Genomic DNA, 14,701 nt, shown 5'->3' with positions numbered 1-14,701 from the left:
GTTGCTGTTGCAGGGCACAGATTTATAGCCAGTTGTTAATTTTCCTTTGCACACTTTTGTTTGTTTTGGTACTTATTTTGCTATCGGCTGTAAAGCATGCTGGCTTATTGTTGTTGAATTGTTTTAACCCCACAATGAAAATAGAGGGGGGGGGGGGGGGGGGGGGGGGTATACTACTACTTGCCCAAATGTCTGTGTCTGCAGAATCATGTAGTGAAGGTTAATGTTCAACATCTCCATATCATTCTACTACAGGCATTCAATGGAAGCATCATGCACATGTCAAGGGTCATTGTGTTAGGTTTCTGTCTAAGTTCCATAACTGTGACCCACAATTAAGATAAATAATGCACCTATTTTGTACTAATACTATTCTGGTTAATGTTTTCATTTAATTTCTCCATATCTCTATGTCTGCTTCATGTATTAAAATAAAACTTTACACATTTGTTCATGGTCTTTATAAACAGTCACTGAACAATACCTTAACATGTGCAACTTCAACATTTATTCAATTACAAAATCACACATGTCTTCATAATTTTCAGGTTAGGTCACTGGCCAAGGCTTAGAAATCTTAGCTGCAATTAAGCAGAATTGTGCCTCTTAGTGTACTTTTTGTACTTCAGGTTAGCGTTCTCGTGCAACAGCCCCATATTTTTAGCTGACATGTAGACATAGCATTGGGTTGCATTTGGGGCAGTTGGGTCATTGTCACTGTTTCTAAAAATAGATAATGAGTTTGCGTATAGTAACCTCAGTCAGGATGGAGATTTTGTGTGAAGGTAGGTTTAGTTTGAACCTATTTATTTTAGCTTGATTGCATTTAAAGTACTCACTGCTTATTTGAAAAGCTCTCAAGTCCGTTTCCTGGGACTAGAACCAGTACTTGTTGTCTATGGGGAGATCTAAAGAAAGCTCCCACGGTGGGTATCAAACTTGTGACCTCCCGGTCACTAGGCGGACACCATATCCACTATCCTGCAGCGACCTTCCACTTGATAACTTTAGTTTTGATGAAGGTATGGTGCTGTATTTTTGTTTTAAGGTAGCTTACATGCAGACAATGGGTTGGATTGCATTTGGGGCCAGTTGGATCAAGATCATTATTACTTTTATAAAAGGTTTATTCTCAACAACTTTTAATTTGGATGAAGATATTGTGCTGATATTTTGTGTATAGGTAGCTTTAATGTAGACCTTGCCTCAAACTTGATTAAATTCAACTAAATAGATTTGGTTTATGCCCCCGGATCGATAGATTGGGGGTATATTGTTTTTGGCCTGTCTTTCTTTCTTTCTGTCTGTCATTCTGTCCCAAAACATTAACCTTACAGTAAAGTTTTGCAATAACTTTTGAAATATTGAACATAGCAACTTGATATTTGGCATGCATGTGTATCTCATGGAGCTGCACATTTTGAGTGGTGAAAGGTCAAGGTCATCCTTCAAGGTCAAAGGTCAACAAAAAAGCGACGCATTAGGGGGCATTGTGTTTCTGACAAGCACATCTCTTATTATAGTTTAAAATGTAGAATCTTTACATTTTCTCATGGCTTGTTTTTAATTTAAAAAAATCTTTTTGAAGTTTACATAGACTTTACAATAATTGCAGTTAATTGACGTCAAATATGTCTTTGCGATCATAATATCATGTAACTGACAGAAAATGTACTTTATACAAAGTACTATCTAAGTGGAAGAATGGTCTAGCAGGCTGTCTTGGGACATCACTTGTTTTATGTACCCCTGTTGGTTAATTATATACTTGACTTGTTTTTTATATATAAAAACCTTTATATGAAATTAGCAGAATGTTGGGTCATTTGGATTAGAACTTCTTATTTACATGAACGCTTTTAAAGAATTCAGGATTGTACATAATAAAATATAATCCTGCATTTAAATATAAAACTTTAAGGGGCCTTTTCACAGATTTTGGCATTTTTTTAACTTATTCATTAAATGCTTTATATTGATAAATGTAAACATTGGATCATAAAAGCTCCAGTAAAAAATCAAGAAAAAAATTTAAAAAAGGAAAAGAACATTGCCCGGAGCAGGTTTCGAACCAGTGACCCCTGGAGTCCTGCCAGAGTCCTGAAGTAAAAACGCTTAAGCCTACTGAGCTATTCCGCCGAGTACACATTCTTGACGTATTTTATACCTTATATAAGCAATCTTCGTAGTTTCACAAAATTTAACGACAAAAACAGAACTCTCCAAATTATTCAATCGTTTCGCGTTGCAACGCTTTATAATTTTTAGGTTTTAAAATCGTCAAAAGATGCATATAATGGCTATATTAGAGCATGGTTAATGTTCAGTATTACTGTTTCCTCACAAATATCATAACTAAAACGAAAACTTACGAATCTGAAACAACTTTTTTCAATTTTGTCAATTTACCAAAGCGTGAAAAGATCCCTTTAAGTGTTATAAAAGTCCTGCAAATTGTGTTTTTTTTTCATTGTTTTTTGAAGCATGAATTGTTTTGTAGCAGTTTGTTGTTATTACTTTGAAATGTTAGTGAACTTTGCTTTTTATACGCCCGTATAAAATACGGGACGTATTATGTGAAACCCCTTGGCGGCGGGCGGGCGGCGGGCGGAAGGCATCACTTTGTCCGGACTCTAATTCAAATTGTATTCATCCGATCTTCACCAAACTTGGTCAGCAGTTGCATCTAGTTGATATCTAGGCCAAGTTCGAATATGGGTCATGCCGGGTCAAAAACTAGGTCATAGGGTCAATAAGTGCATTTTCAAAGGGGCCACTTTGTCCGGACTCTATTTCAAATTGTATTCATCCGATCTTCACCAAACTTGGTCAGCAGTTGCATCTAGTTGATATATAGGCCAAGTTCGAATATGGGTCATGCCGGGTCAAAAACTAGGTCATAGGGTCAATTAGTGCATTTTCAACGGCGCCACTTTGTCCGGACTCTAATTCAAATTTTATTCATCCGATCTTCACCAAACTTGGTCAGAAGTTGTATCTAGACAATATCTAGGTCAAGTTCGAATATGGGTCATGCTGGGTCAAAAACTAGGTCACAGGGTCACTTAGTGCATTTCAAGCATTTAGCATGGTGTCCACTCTCTAATTGAAGTAGTTTTCATCCAATCTTCACCAAACTTGGTCAGAAGTTGTATCTAGACAGTATTTAGGTCAAGTTGGAATATGGGTCATTCCAGGTCAAAAACTAGGTCACAGGGTCACTTAAACCATTTCAAGCATTTAGCAAGTGCTCTCTAATTGAAGTAGTTTTCATCCGATCTTCACCAACTTTGGTCAGAAGTTGTGTCTAGACAATATCTACATGTAGGTCAAGTTCAAATATGGGTCTTGCCAGGTTAAAAACTAGGTCACGAGGTCCCGTAGTGCATTTCAAGCATTTAGCATGGTGTCTGCTCTCTAATTGAAGTAGTTTTCATCAGATCTTCACCAACTTTGGTCAGAAGTTGTGTCTAGATGATATGTAGGTCAAGTTCAAATATGGGTCATGGTAAAGTTATCAAGTTGTCCAAAGTCTTAAAACGGGCGTATCTTGTGACAGTTTGGCACTCTTGTTTATTCCTATTAAATTTAAAAATGATATTCCAAGATTCAACTAATTGTGTAAATGCTTTTATAAATATAATTTATATGCAATTTATGTTATTATATTATAAAATATGTAATTAAACTGCAGTTTTATTTAACAGGTTCGGCACCCTTTTTATTTGAGATTGTCTATAAAATATATATTGAGGCTATATTGCAAGTCATATTATACAAGAAGCCATCCTTGAAAAATTTGAAAACACAAACACAGATTTATGTACAAACTAAAACTGTTTATTTTACATAACAGCCATTCATGATGCTTAAAATTTCATTTATTCACATTGTAAATTTCACTTTTTATCAAGTCGCTGTTTACAGTTTAATTATATTTAGCGCACCTGTGCAATGAGTGAGCTTTTGGGACTGCCTTTTGTCTGTCTTAGTCATCTGTAAACTATTTATTCCAACAATATCTCCTTAAGTGCTTGGCAGATTTTCACGAAACAGGAATGATAATTGGGTGCCCTGATTCAGAGTTTTTCCAATAGTTCTGGTTGAGTGCATATTTACATCACCAGAGCTGAAAATACATTAAATTTCAAGAATTGAAAATGCAAGGAGGGTCACTGGTATAGTATTGTGTTAGTGGTTCTTTGCTGAGTTTGTTCAAATCATACCACAAAACTATCCACTACCCATGGGTTAAATTGAATATTAAGTTTTGCATAATAAGTAATTAAAAATATCTCTTAAAGGGCAATCGTTAAATGTTTAATTTGTTGTGTATCTTTGTATAGAGATTAGCATTTCCTGGGTTTGAAATTAGCCATATTCCATGGAGCAGGTGAGTGATCTAGGGTCATTGTTGCTGTCTTATTGATAGGATGTTATGTGATTGAATGAAATGATATTATAATTATGTTACTCCATTATAGCCATAGAAGTTTGATTGTTCAGATTCACTATTGTTTTTTTTTGTTTACCGTACTACTACAAAGAATATGATTGGTCTGTTTTGTTATTGATTTTGATGTGTTACAATAATTCTGATTGGTCTGTTTTAGGCCTGCCTTTGTATTGGAGAAGGGGATTGGTCAGATAAGTTCTCACTGGATGTGGTTGGGAGTTCTGGCACAGTGCAGAGTAAAAATAGGAACAGATTCTGGGAGGTATACACACAAATCAATCCACAAATGCAGAAAACAATCCTTGCCCACTCCTGTTACCTGCCTTCATAAACAAAGCGCTCTAGGGTTTGCTTGTATGTCAGTATCAGGGTACAGGATCAAATGACTTTTTATGTCCCCCACTTTAACCCTTTGCATGCTGGGAAATTTGTCGTCTGCTAAAATGTCGTCTGCTGAATTTGTAAAATAAGCATTTTCTTCATTTTTTTTCAAAGAATACTATCAGAATAGCAAACAGTTTGGATCCAGATGAGACGCCACGTTCTGTGGCGTCTCATCTGGATCCAAACTGTTTGCAAAGGCCTTTAAAATTCGGTTCCCGCACTGAAAGGGCTATACTGGCGGACATATTGTTTTTGCCCTGTCTGTTTGTTGGTTTATTGCGTCAAATTTTAACACTGGCCATAACTTTTGCAATATTGAAGATAGCAGCTTGATAATTGGCATGCATGTGTATCTCATGGAGCTGCACATTTTGAGTTGTGAAAGGTCAATGTCAAGGTCATCCTTTAAGGTCAAAAGACTAATATATGGGGGGGGGGGGGGGGGGGAAGGGGACATAGTGTTTCACAAACACATCTTGTTAAAAGTAACGTTTAAAACAATTTTTCGAAAAATTTAAACTATTGCATAAAAGACAGTTTTTTATGTGGCTTATGGCAATGTGAAAAACATCAAAATTACTTAATTTAATAAGTTGTGTTCTTGGCTGAAAATTCTAAATGTTTACAACATTCATATACACGATTAAGCTGCACACCACATGAAATGTTGGCACCAATTTCAGACGTATTCAACAAGGTTTTCTTAAATCTTAAGATATTGGCACAAACTGCAAGAAAAAATGTCTTTTTTGCACTAAAGATTTTTGCAAACATGTTTTAATAATTTGAGATGTTTGCAAAATTTAAGTTCTTAACAGTGTGTTTTTATTCTGTCCAGCCCTTATGTAAACTGCTGTGAACCCTGATGATCCTATCCCTGAGTATGCAAGTGGGTTGGTGAAGGAACTAGTTCCACATTTGCCCAATCAATTGAGTCGTGTTCTGAGAAAACTAGGCATAATGCATGTGCGTAAAGTGTCGTCCCAGATTAACCTGTGCAGTCCGCACAGGCTAATCAGGGACGACACTTTCCGCTTTTATTAGATTTTTGGTAAAAAGGGACTTCCTTTAAACAAAAAATACCATTAAAGCGGAAAGTGTCGTCCCAGATTAGCCTGTGCGGACTGGACAGGCTAATCTGGGACGACACTTTACGCACATGCATTATGCCCAGTTTTCTCAAAACACGACTCAATTGATCCACTCAATCCTGAGTTTTTTGCCCTTGAAGAAAATTAACAATGCCATATGGTGTTGCAAGTCACATTTGTGACAAAGCACTCTCGATTCAATGTTGTTCACCCTAAATAATCAATGTTTACCATCCTTGTCAGTTTTGATAAAAGAGCATTAACAGTTTCACATAAGACTTTTATATTACAAATATGCAATATTTTCTTACCAAACTCATAATATATCTGGATTTCACTGTGACCACTCTCTACCCATTCAATCCTGCCAGGTTGGTGTTAACATTGTTCTCTCGAGCTCGGGCCTGTCCAAGGTGGTGACCTTCACACCCTACTACATGCTGGTGAACACCTCGCCCTATGACATGATCTGCAAGGAACTGACCACAGATAGCACCTGGATTCAAGTCCCTTCTAAACAGGTAATTAACTGCATCTACATGTATTTGTTTATGAGAGAAAAAAAAGGAGATGTCAAAAGATAGCAGCTGAATTTAAGTTTTTTGAATATAAGTAAGTTGGTATAAAGAATTTGGTAGTTATTTTGTCACCCAATATTTGATTGTTAAACATTACATTTTGACAATAATTGCAAAGAATTAACGACAGATAGCAGCTGGATTCAAGCTCCTCCAAAACAGGTGGTGAATCATGTGTGTGGTTTTAGATGTTGCATTGGTTTTGTGGACAGTATGTGCTCTTAGAGATTAGAAGTTTCTCATGATGGCTCTCTTTTTTTTTGCTTATTGCCTTTTTTCTGTTTAAACGATTGCTTAAAGCCAAAGTCATAGTGTAAATGATTGACATGGACAGTAATGTGGGAAAACACAAAGTAACCAAGTTAAAGTGTTCTTATAATTGAGTTCAATATATTCCAGTGTGTTTCTCTGTGTTCTAGTGTATTGTTCTGTGTTTCGGTGTGTTGCCCTGTGTTCCAGTGTGTTGCCCTGTGTTCTAGTGTGTTGCTCTATGTTCTAGTGTGTTACCCTGTGTTCTAGTGTGTTGCCCTGTGTTCCAGTGTGTTGCCCTGTGTTCCAGGGTATTGTTCTGTGTTTCAGTGTGTTGCCCTGTGTTCCAGTGTGTTGCCCTGTGTTCCAGTGTGTTGTTTTGTGTTCCAGTGTATTTCAGTGTGTTCCAGTGTGTTGTTCTGTGTTCCAGTGTGTTGCCCTGTGTTCCGGTGTGTTTCCCTGTGTTCCAATGTGTTGTTCTGTGTTCCAATGTGTTTCTCTGTGTTCCAGTGTGTTGTTCTGGTGTGTTGCCCTGTGTTCCAGTGTGTTGTTCTGTCTTCCAGTGTGTTTCTCTGTGTTCCAGTGTGTTGTTCTGTGTTTCGATGTGTTACCCTGTGTTGCAGTGTGTTGCCCTGTGTTCCAGTGTGTTGTTCTGTGTTCCAGTGTGTTTCTCTGTGTTCCAGTGTGTTGTTCTGTGTTCCGGTGCGTTGCCCTGTGTTCCGGTGCGTTGCCCTGTGTTACGGTGTGTTGTGCTGTGTTCCAGTGTGTTGCCCTGTGTTCCAGTATGTTGACCTGTGTTCTAGTGTGTTGCTCTATGTTCCAGTGTGTAGCGCTGTGGCCACTACAGTCCGGCAAGGAGATGAAGATGCAGGCTGCCATGAAGGACTCTGAGATCTCCACCAACTCCTTCGTGTTCAACATGGCTCACACCACCCTGCTCAGGCTGAACAACCAGGCAAGAGTAATCATTTTATGTTTGCTATGGTTGCACTATACCAACATACACCTCAAATGTTGCTTAGGACATATTATAAATATACTCTTTTGACACAGTTGCTATGGTAGCACTATAAAACATACTTTTAAGGTTGTAGCACTGGTAATATTAAATATTGCTTCTTTTAAAGTAATGTTGACATGCTTAAATTGTGAATGCAGTTGTCTTTATCATGGGTGTGATGGTCACTTTTTATGCCCCCCTTCGAAGAAGAGGGGGTATATTGTTTTGCACATGTCTGTCGGGCGGTCCGTCAACCAGATGGTTTCTGGATGATAACTCAAGAATGCTTACGCCTAGGATCATGAAACTTCATAGGTACATTGATAATGACTGGCAGATGATCCCTATTGATTTTCAGGTCACTAGTTGTTTTTGTCCTGTCTGTCTGTCATTCTGTCACTCTGTCCAAAAACTTTTACCTTGGTTAAAGTTTGATAACTTTTTATGTCTGTCGGTCCATCCACCAGATGGTTTCCGGATGATAACTCAAGAACGCTTAGGCCTAGGATCATGAATCTTTATCGGTACATTGATCATGACTGGCAGATGACCCCTATTGATTTTCAGGTCACTAGGTCAAAGGTCAAGGTCACAGAGACTCGAAACAGTAAAATGGTTTCAGGATGATAACTCAAAAATGCTTACGCCTAGGATCATGAAACTTCATAGGTACATTGATAACGACTGGCAGATGACCGCTATTGATTTTCCGGTCACTAGGTCAAAGGTCAAGGTCACAGTGACTTGAAATAATAAAAAGGTTTCCGGATGATAACTCAAGAGTGCTTATGCCTAGTAATCATGAAACTTTATAGGTACATCAATCATGACTGGCAGATGACCCCTATTGATTTTCAGGTCACTAGGTCAAAGGTCAAGGCCGCAGTGACAAAAAACGTATTCACACAATGGCTGCCACTACAACTGACAGCACATATTGGGGGCATGCATGTTTTGCAAACAGCCCTTGTTAGGAATAGACCCTTTGCAAACACCCCAAAATTAGAAGTGGTAATGAAATCATTATGAATTAGATATGCAAATAGAACTATTGTGCAAATGCACTTAAAACTTAAATGTAATTATTAAATTCTCATAGAGGTTTAAGACTTTTGTAGCCATATCTTAAAGATTTGTAAGCAATAAATATATTTTTTATGCTCCCCAAAATTTTTCGGGGAGCATATAGTTGCTAGTTTGAAGTTCCTTACTTCCTTCCTTCCATCACACTTTTGTTACAGTTTCTCATAGCGCCTTCAATATTGTACGATCTCTAACATATTTGGCATGTAGGTACCTTGCATGAACCTCTACCTTTTGATGAGGTTTGAGGTCACTGGGGTCAAGGCCAAGGTCACCGAGGCTAAAAATACATTTTTCTGTCACAATTTTGTTACAGTTTCTCATAGCGCCTTAAATATTTTACCGATCTCTTACATATTTGGTATGTAGGTACCTTGCATGGACCTCTACCTTTTGATGAGGTTTGAGGTCACTGGGGTCAAGGTCACCGAGGCTAATAATAGATTTTTTTAGGTGTTTATTAACACATAGATTGACAAAGCGCATCATCGGGGAGCATCCATCAGTTTCACTGATATTCTTGTTCTGAAAGCTGTCAACAATGCTGGATTTTTCACAAAGAAAACAAAAATGTGTTGGTTTTGGTAGATTTTGAATATCCCCCGCCATGGGCGGAGGGATATTGTTTTGGCGTTGTCCGTCCGTCCATCGGTCCGTCCGTCCGGAGCCATATCTTGGAAGTGCTGTGGCGGATTCCATTGAAACTTGGTATGAGTATATATATGGATAAGAGGATGATGCATGCCAAATGGCATTGTACACCATCTGTTAATAAAGCAGTTATGGCCCTTTGTCTCTTGGAAAAATGCTTTTTGAGTGTCAAATATAACACTTTTGTGTCCAGAAGCATATTGGCAGGGGATATCAATTCAACGAATTTGCTTGTTGCTTATGCACTTGTAATCACTTTTTTCACTCATGGATTCACCATTGATTTCTTAGATCACTCATAAATTATAAAATCAATAATCTACTGAAATCAACAGATACTCTAAGAAATATGATTGCTACTTGTTTAAAAAAGTGGGAATATGTATGCTTTTGAACTAATTCCTTATATTTGAGGGAAGTACTGTTGATTAGCTCATTTATTTACTACTATTGCCTGTATCACTACACATCTGTTTAAATTGCTTGTGAAATAATTGCCAAATATATTTAACCCTTTTCTGCTCAATAGCAAAGTGAAAATTGTTATACACATGTTTGCAACCAGTGTAAAAACAGAAAACCCTTCAAGTAACTTGCAGGCTGTTCATGATTTATGCTGTTTGCTGCTCATCAGTATCTTAGGGTTGGAAATGAAGCATTTTGAACTTAAATATGGTAAAAACAGGTCTTAGATTTAATTTCATTTTCTAGGGGACTTCAATCATATAAAAGTGTGTACCTAAGAGGTAAAGGTTTAATTACTTATGAAATAAAAGAGCATACTTGATTTCAATTTTCAGTATGGAGGTATCAATGTAGAGTGCCAGGAGACAGAGAGCGCCATGGTTACGACCTTGACCCACTATAAGGACGGCATGGCAACCGTGCACATCATCAACCACACTGACCTATGTGTCATTGAGTTCTACCAGAGGTAGGGTCACATACCAGTTAATGTTAGATCATTTTATATATTAGACCAGAAAAAAAGCCTACTAGTTCTTTAAAATTTTCGCACAACTTAAACTATTTATTTGTCTTTGTGTTCAAAAATTCAAATACACAAAAGTAGTCCCTTATACTTAGAGACAGCCTGGTATGTATCAATGATGATGAATGCTTATCAATGGCAGGCCTTTAAATTTTAATTACTAAAAGACAGTTTAAAAAATATCAAGAATTTGTTATTGTTTGAATTTGTTTTAAATAATTTTTACCATGAAAAAAAAGCATTTGATATTATGTAGCATCAACCTATAATTTTTGAAATGCTACTTAAATGAATTGTTGTTTGAGGTCTCAAAAATCATGGTCTTTAACACCTTTAAATAAGGCCTAACAAATTTTCAGACTTTTTGTCACATATTACAATTTGAGAAGTGAAACCTTTTTGTCTTAACCAAGTGCACCATATTTTTTTTATCCAAATAAAGCAAAAGTTACTGTCCACTAACTTCTTGAATCCATCTGCCAGGTGTTAAGCATGAATCGGTTCACAAATTGACAGTGATCAGTTATAAAGAAAAATCTGGGTATCCCAAAAATTTGAGTAACAACAAATAATTATTTTGGCTAAAAGTGAGTGTTTCCAAAAACTTTGAATTTCTGAAAACTTTAGCCGAATTTCCAAAAGTGATGTGATTTAATTTTAGTATGTTATTTTGTTTTATCAAAGGTTCAATGAATCTTTCAAAACATATGTGTTTTTTTGGAGATTCAATTCTTTACCTAAAAACTGTTGAGTCATTTAATGGGTTTAAGGTAGATACTGCAACGTTTCAGAAGGATCATTCAGACAATGTTACAGTTCTTTATAAATTTGCTGTCTGGACTAATAAAATTGTTAAAAAAATATTCCCTGTGTAAATCAGTTCAATAATTAACTTGGTTATACTGCTTTATTAAACCGTTTTCCTTTTAATCATTGCTAATGTTACCCTACTTAAATGTATTCCTTTCTATCATAGCATATGGCTTTCTATTTGTGTGTATTCCTCTATAGCTAATGGCATATTTCAGTTCTTTAAAAAATGTAAAGAAGATTGCTGATGGTACCGCTGGCCTGTCTGTATTCCTGCATATCATAGCTAATGGTATATTTCAGTTCTGTATAGAATGTACAGAAGATTGCTGATGGTTCCACTGGCCTATCTGTATTCCTGTATATCATAGCTAATGGTATATTTCAGTTCTGTAAAGAACGTACAGAAGATTGCTGATGGTACCACTGGCCTGTCTGTATTCCTGTATATCATAGCTAATGGTATATTTCAGTTCTGTAAAGAATGTACAGAAGATTGCTGATGGTACCGCTGGCCTGTCTGTATTCCTGTATATCATAGCTAATGGTATATTTCAGTTTTGTAAAGAACGTACAGAAGATTGCTGATGGTACCGCTGGCCTGTCTGTATTCCTGTATATCATAGCTAATGGCATATTTCAGTTCTGTAAAGAACGTACAGAAGATTGCTGATGGTACCGCTGGCCTGTCTGTATTCCTGTATATCATAGCTAATGGTATATTTCAGTTCTGTCAAGAACGTACAGAAGATTGCTGGTGGTACTGCTGGCCTGTCTGTATTCCTGTATATCATAGCTAATGGTATATTTCAGTTCTGTCAAGAACGTACAGAAGATTGCTGATGGTACCGCTGGCCTGTCTGTATTCCTGTATATCATAGCTAATGGTATATTTCAGTTCTGTCAAGAATGTACAGAAGATTGCTGATGGTACCACTGGCCTGTCTGTATTCTTGTATATCATAGCTAATGGTATATTTCAGTTCTGAGAAGAACGTACAGAAGATTGCTGATGGTACCGCTGGCCTGTCTGTATTCCTGTATATCATAGCTAATGGTATATTTCAGTTCTGTCAAGAACGTACAGAAGATTGCTGATGGTACCGCTGGCCTGTCTGTATTCCTGTATATCATAGCTAATGGTATATTTCAGTTCTGTGAAGAACGTACAGAAGATTGCTGATGGTACCGCTGGCCTGTCTGTATTCCTGTATATCATAGCTAATGGCATATTTCAGTTCTGTCAAGAATGTACAGAAGATTGCTGATGGTACCGCTGGCCTGACTGTATTCCTGTATATCATAGCTAATGGTATATTTCAGTTCTGTAAAGAACGTACAAAAGATTGCTGATGGTACCACTGGCCTGTCTGTATTCTTGTATATCATAGCTTATGGTATATTTCAGTTCTGTCAAGAACGTACAGAAGATTGCTGATGGTACCGCTGGCCTGTCTGTATTCCTGTATATCATAGCTAATGGTATATTTCAGTTCTGTAAAGAACGTACAAAAGATTGCTGATGGTACCACTGGCCTGTCTGTATTCTTGTATATCATAGCTTATGGTATATTTCAGTTCTGTAAAGAATGTACAGAAGATTGCTGATGGTACCACTGGCCTGTCTGTATTCCTGTATATCATAGCTAATGGTATATTTCAGTTCTGTGAAGAACGTACAGAAGATTGCTGGTGGTACCGCTGGCCTGTCTGTATTCCTGTATATCATAGCTAATGGTATATTTCGGTTCTGTGAAGAACGTACAGAAGATTGCTGATGGTACCGCTGGCCTGTCTGTATTCCTGTATATCATAGCTAATGGCATATTTCAGTTCTGTCAAGAATGTACAGAAGATTGCTGATGGTACCGCTGGCCTGACTGTATTCCTGTATATCATAGCTAATGGTATATTTCAGTTCTGTCAAGAACGTACAAAAGATTGCTGATGGTACCACTGGCCTGTCTGTATTCTTGTATATCATAGCTTATGGTATATTTCAGTTCTGTCAAGAACGTACAGAAGATTGCTGATGGTACCGCTGGCCTGTCTGTATTCCTGTATATCATAGCTAATGGTATATTTCAGTTCTGTAAAGAACGTACAAAAGATTGCTGATGGTACCACTGGCCTGTCTGTATTCTTGTATATCATAGCTTATGGTATATTTCAGTTCTGTAAAGAATGTACAGAAGATTGCTGATGGTACCGCTGGCCTGTCTGAATTCCTGTATATCATAGCTAATGGTATATTTCAGTTCTGTAAAGAACGTACAGAAGATTGCTGATGGTACCGCTGGCCTGTCTGTATTCCTGTATATCATAGCTAATGGTATATTTCAGTTCTGTGAAGAACGTACAGAAGATTGCTGGTGGTACCGCTGGCCTGTCTGTATTCCTGTATATCATAGCTAATGGTATATTTCAGTTCTGTCAAGAACGTACAGAAGATTGCTGGTGGTACCGCTGGCCTGTCTGTATTCCTGTATATCATAGCTAATGGTATATTTCAGTTCTGTGAAGAATGTACAGAAGATTGCTGGTGGTACCGCTGGCCTGACTTTATTCTTGTATATCATAGCTAATGGTATATTTCAGTTCTGTGAAGAACGTACAGAAGATTGCTGGTGGTACCGCTGGCCTGACTGTATTCCTGTATATCATAGCTAATGGTATATTTCAGTTCTGTGAAGAACGTACAGAAGATTGCTGGTGGTACCGCTGGCCTGTCTGTATTCCTGTATATCATAGCTAATGGTATATTTCAGTTCTGTGAAGAACGTACAGAAGATTGCTGGTGGTACCGCTGGCCTGTCTGTATTCCTGTATATCATAGCTAATGGTATATTTCAGTTCTGTCAAGAACGTACAGAAGATTGCTGATGGTACCGCTGGCCTGTCTGTATTCCTGTATATCATAGCTAATGGTATATTTCAGTTCTGTCAAGAACGTACAGAAGATTGCTGGTGGTACTGCTGGCTTGTACACATGGGAAGATGCCATTGGTAAGAGGGAACTTGTCTGGAGCTGTGGGGAAAAAAAGGAAATGAAAAACGACCTCACTCAGGTAATAAAGTACCTTTCTCAGGTCATGTTTAGGGATTTATAGGATTTATTTAGCTCTTCACTGCCACTAAATGTCATATCTCTGTATGAAACTCTAGTTTTGTATTAACTGGTCACAAAATAATGAGGGCTGAAGGACGTGAAAAATAACTTTAGGCTTATGTAGACAGATGTGGCTCTTTCTTGGCACTTACTATAATTTCTCTGTAAGAATGTCTAGTTTGTCAATGGACCAGTCGTAAAATAATTTTTGCTCCACCCATTTAGTTATCTTACATATTATGCTCATTCAATTTATACAACCCTCATTGCTTTTCTGACAAAATGGCCACGATAAAGTC

The 14,701-nt window shown here is 37.4% G+C and overlaps 1 protein-coding gene across 1 annotated transcript in view; it reads left to right on the top strand.

The window, feature by feature from the left end:
* The window catches only part of LOC127867161 (intermembrane lipid transfer protein VPS13A-like), a 149,691-nt gene that overhangs the window by 102,112 nt on the left and 32,878 nt on the right, over positions 1 to 14,701 (top strand). Inside the window, exons 63-67 of the mRNA XM_052408201.1 lie at positions 4,614 to 4,718; positions 6,303 to 6,452; positions 7,582 to 7,713; positions 10,293 to 10,426; positions 14,232 to 14,361. Coding sequence (XP_052264161.1) covers positions 4,614 to 4,718; positions 6,303 to 6,452; positions 7,582 to 7,713; positions 10,293 to 10,426; positions 14,232 to 14,361 — 651 coding nt within the window. The remainder of the gene's footprint in view (positions 1 to 4,613; positions 4,719 to 6,302; positions 6,453 to 7,581; positions 7,714 to 10,292; positions 10,427 to 14,231; positions 14,362 to 14,701) is intronic.

Source organism: Dreissena polymorpha, chromosome 2 (assembly GCF_020536995.1).
Source record: "Dreissena polymorpha isolate Duluth1 chromosome 2, UMN_Dpol_1.0, whole genome shotgun sequence".
NCBI classification, from domain to species: Eukaryota; Metazoa; Mollusca; class Bivalvia; order Myida; family Dreissenidae; genus Dreissena; species Dreissena polymorpha.
Note: the sequence above shows the minus strand (reverse complement) of the source record. Positions and strands in the feature narration are given on the sequence as shown.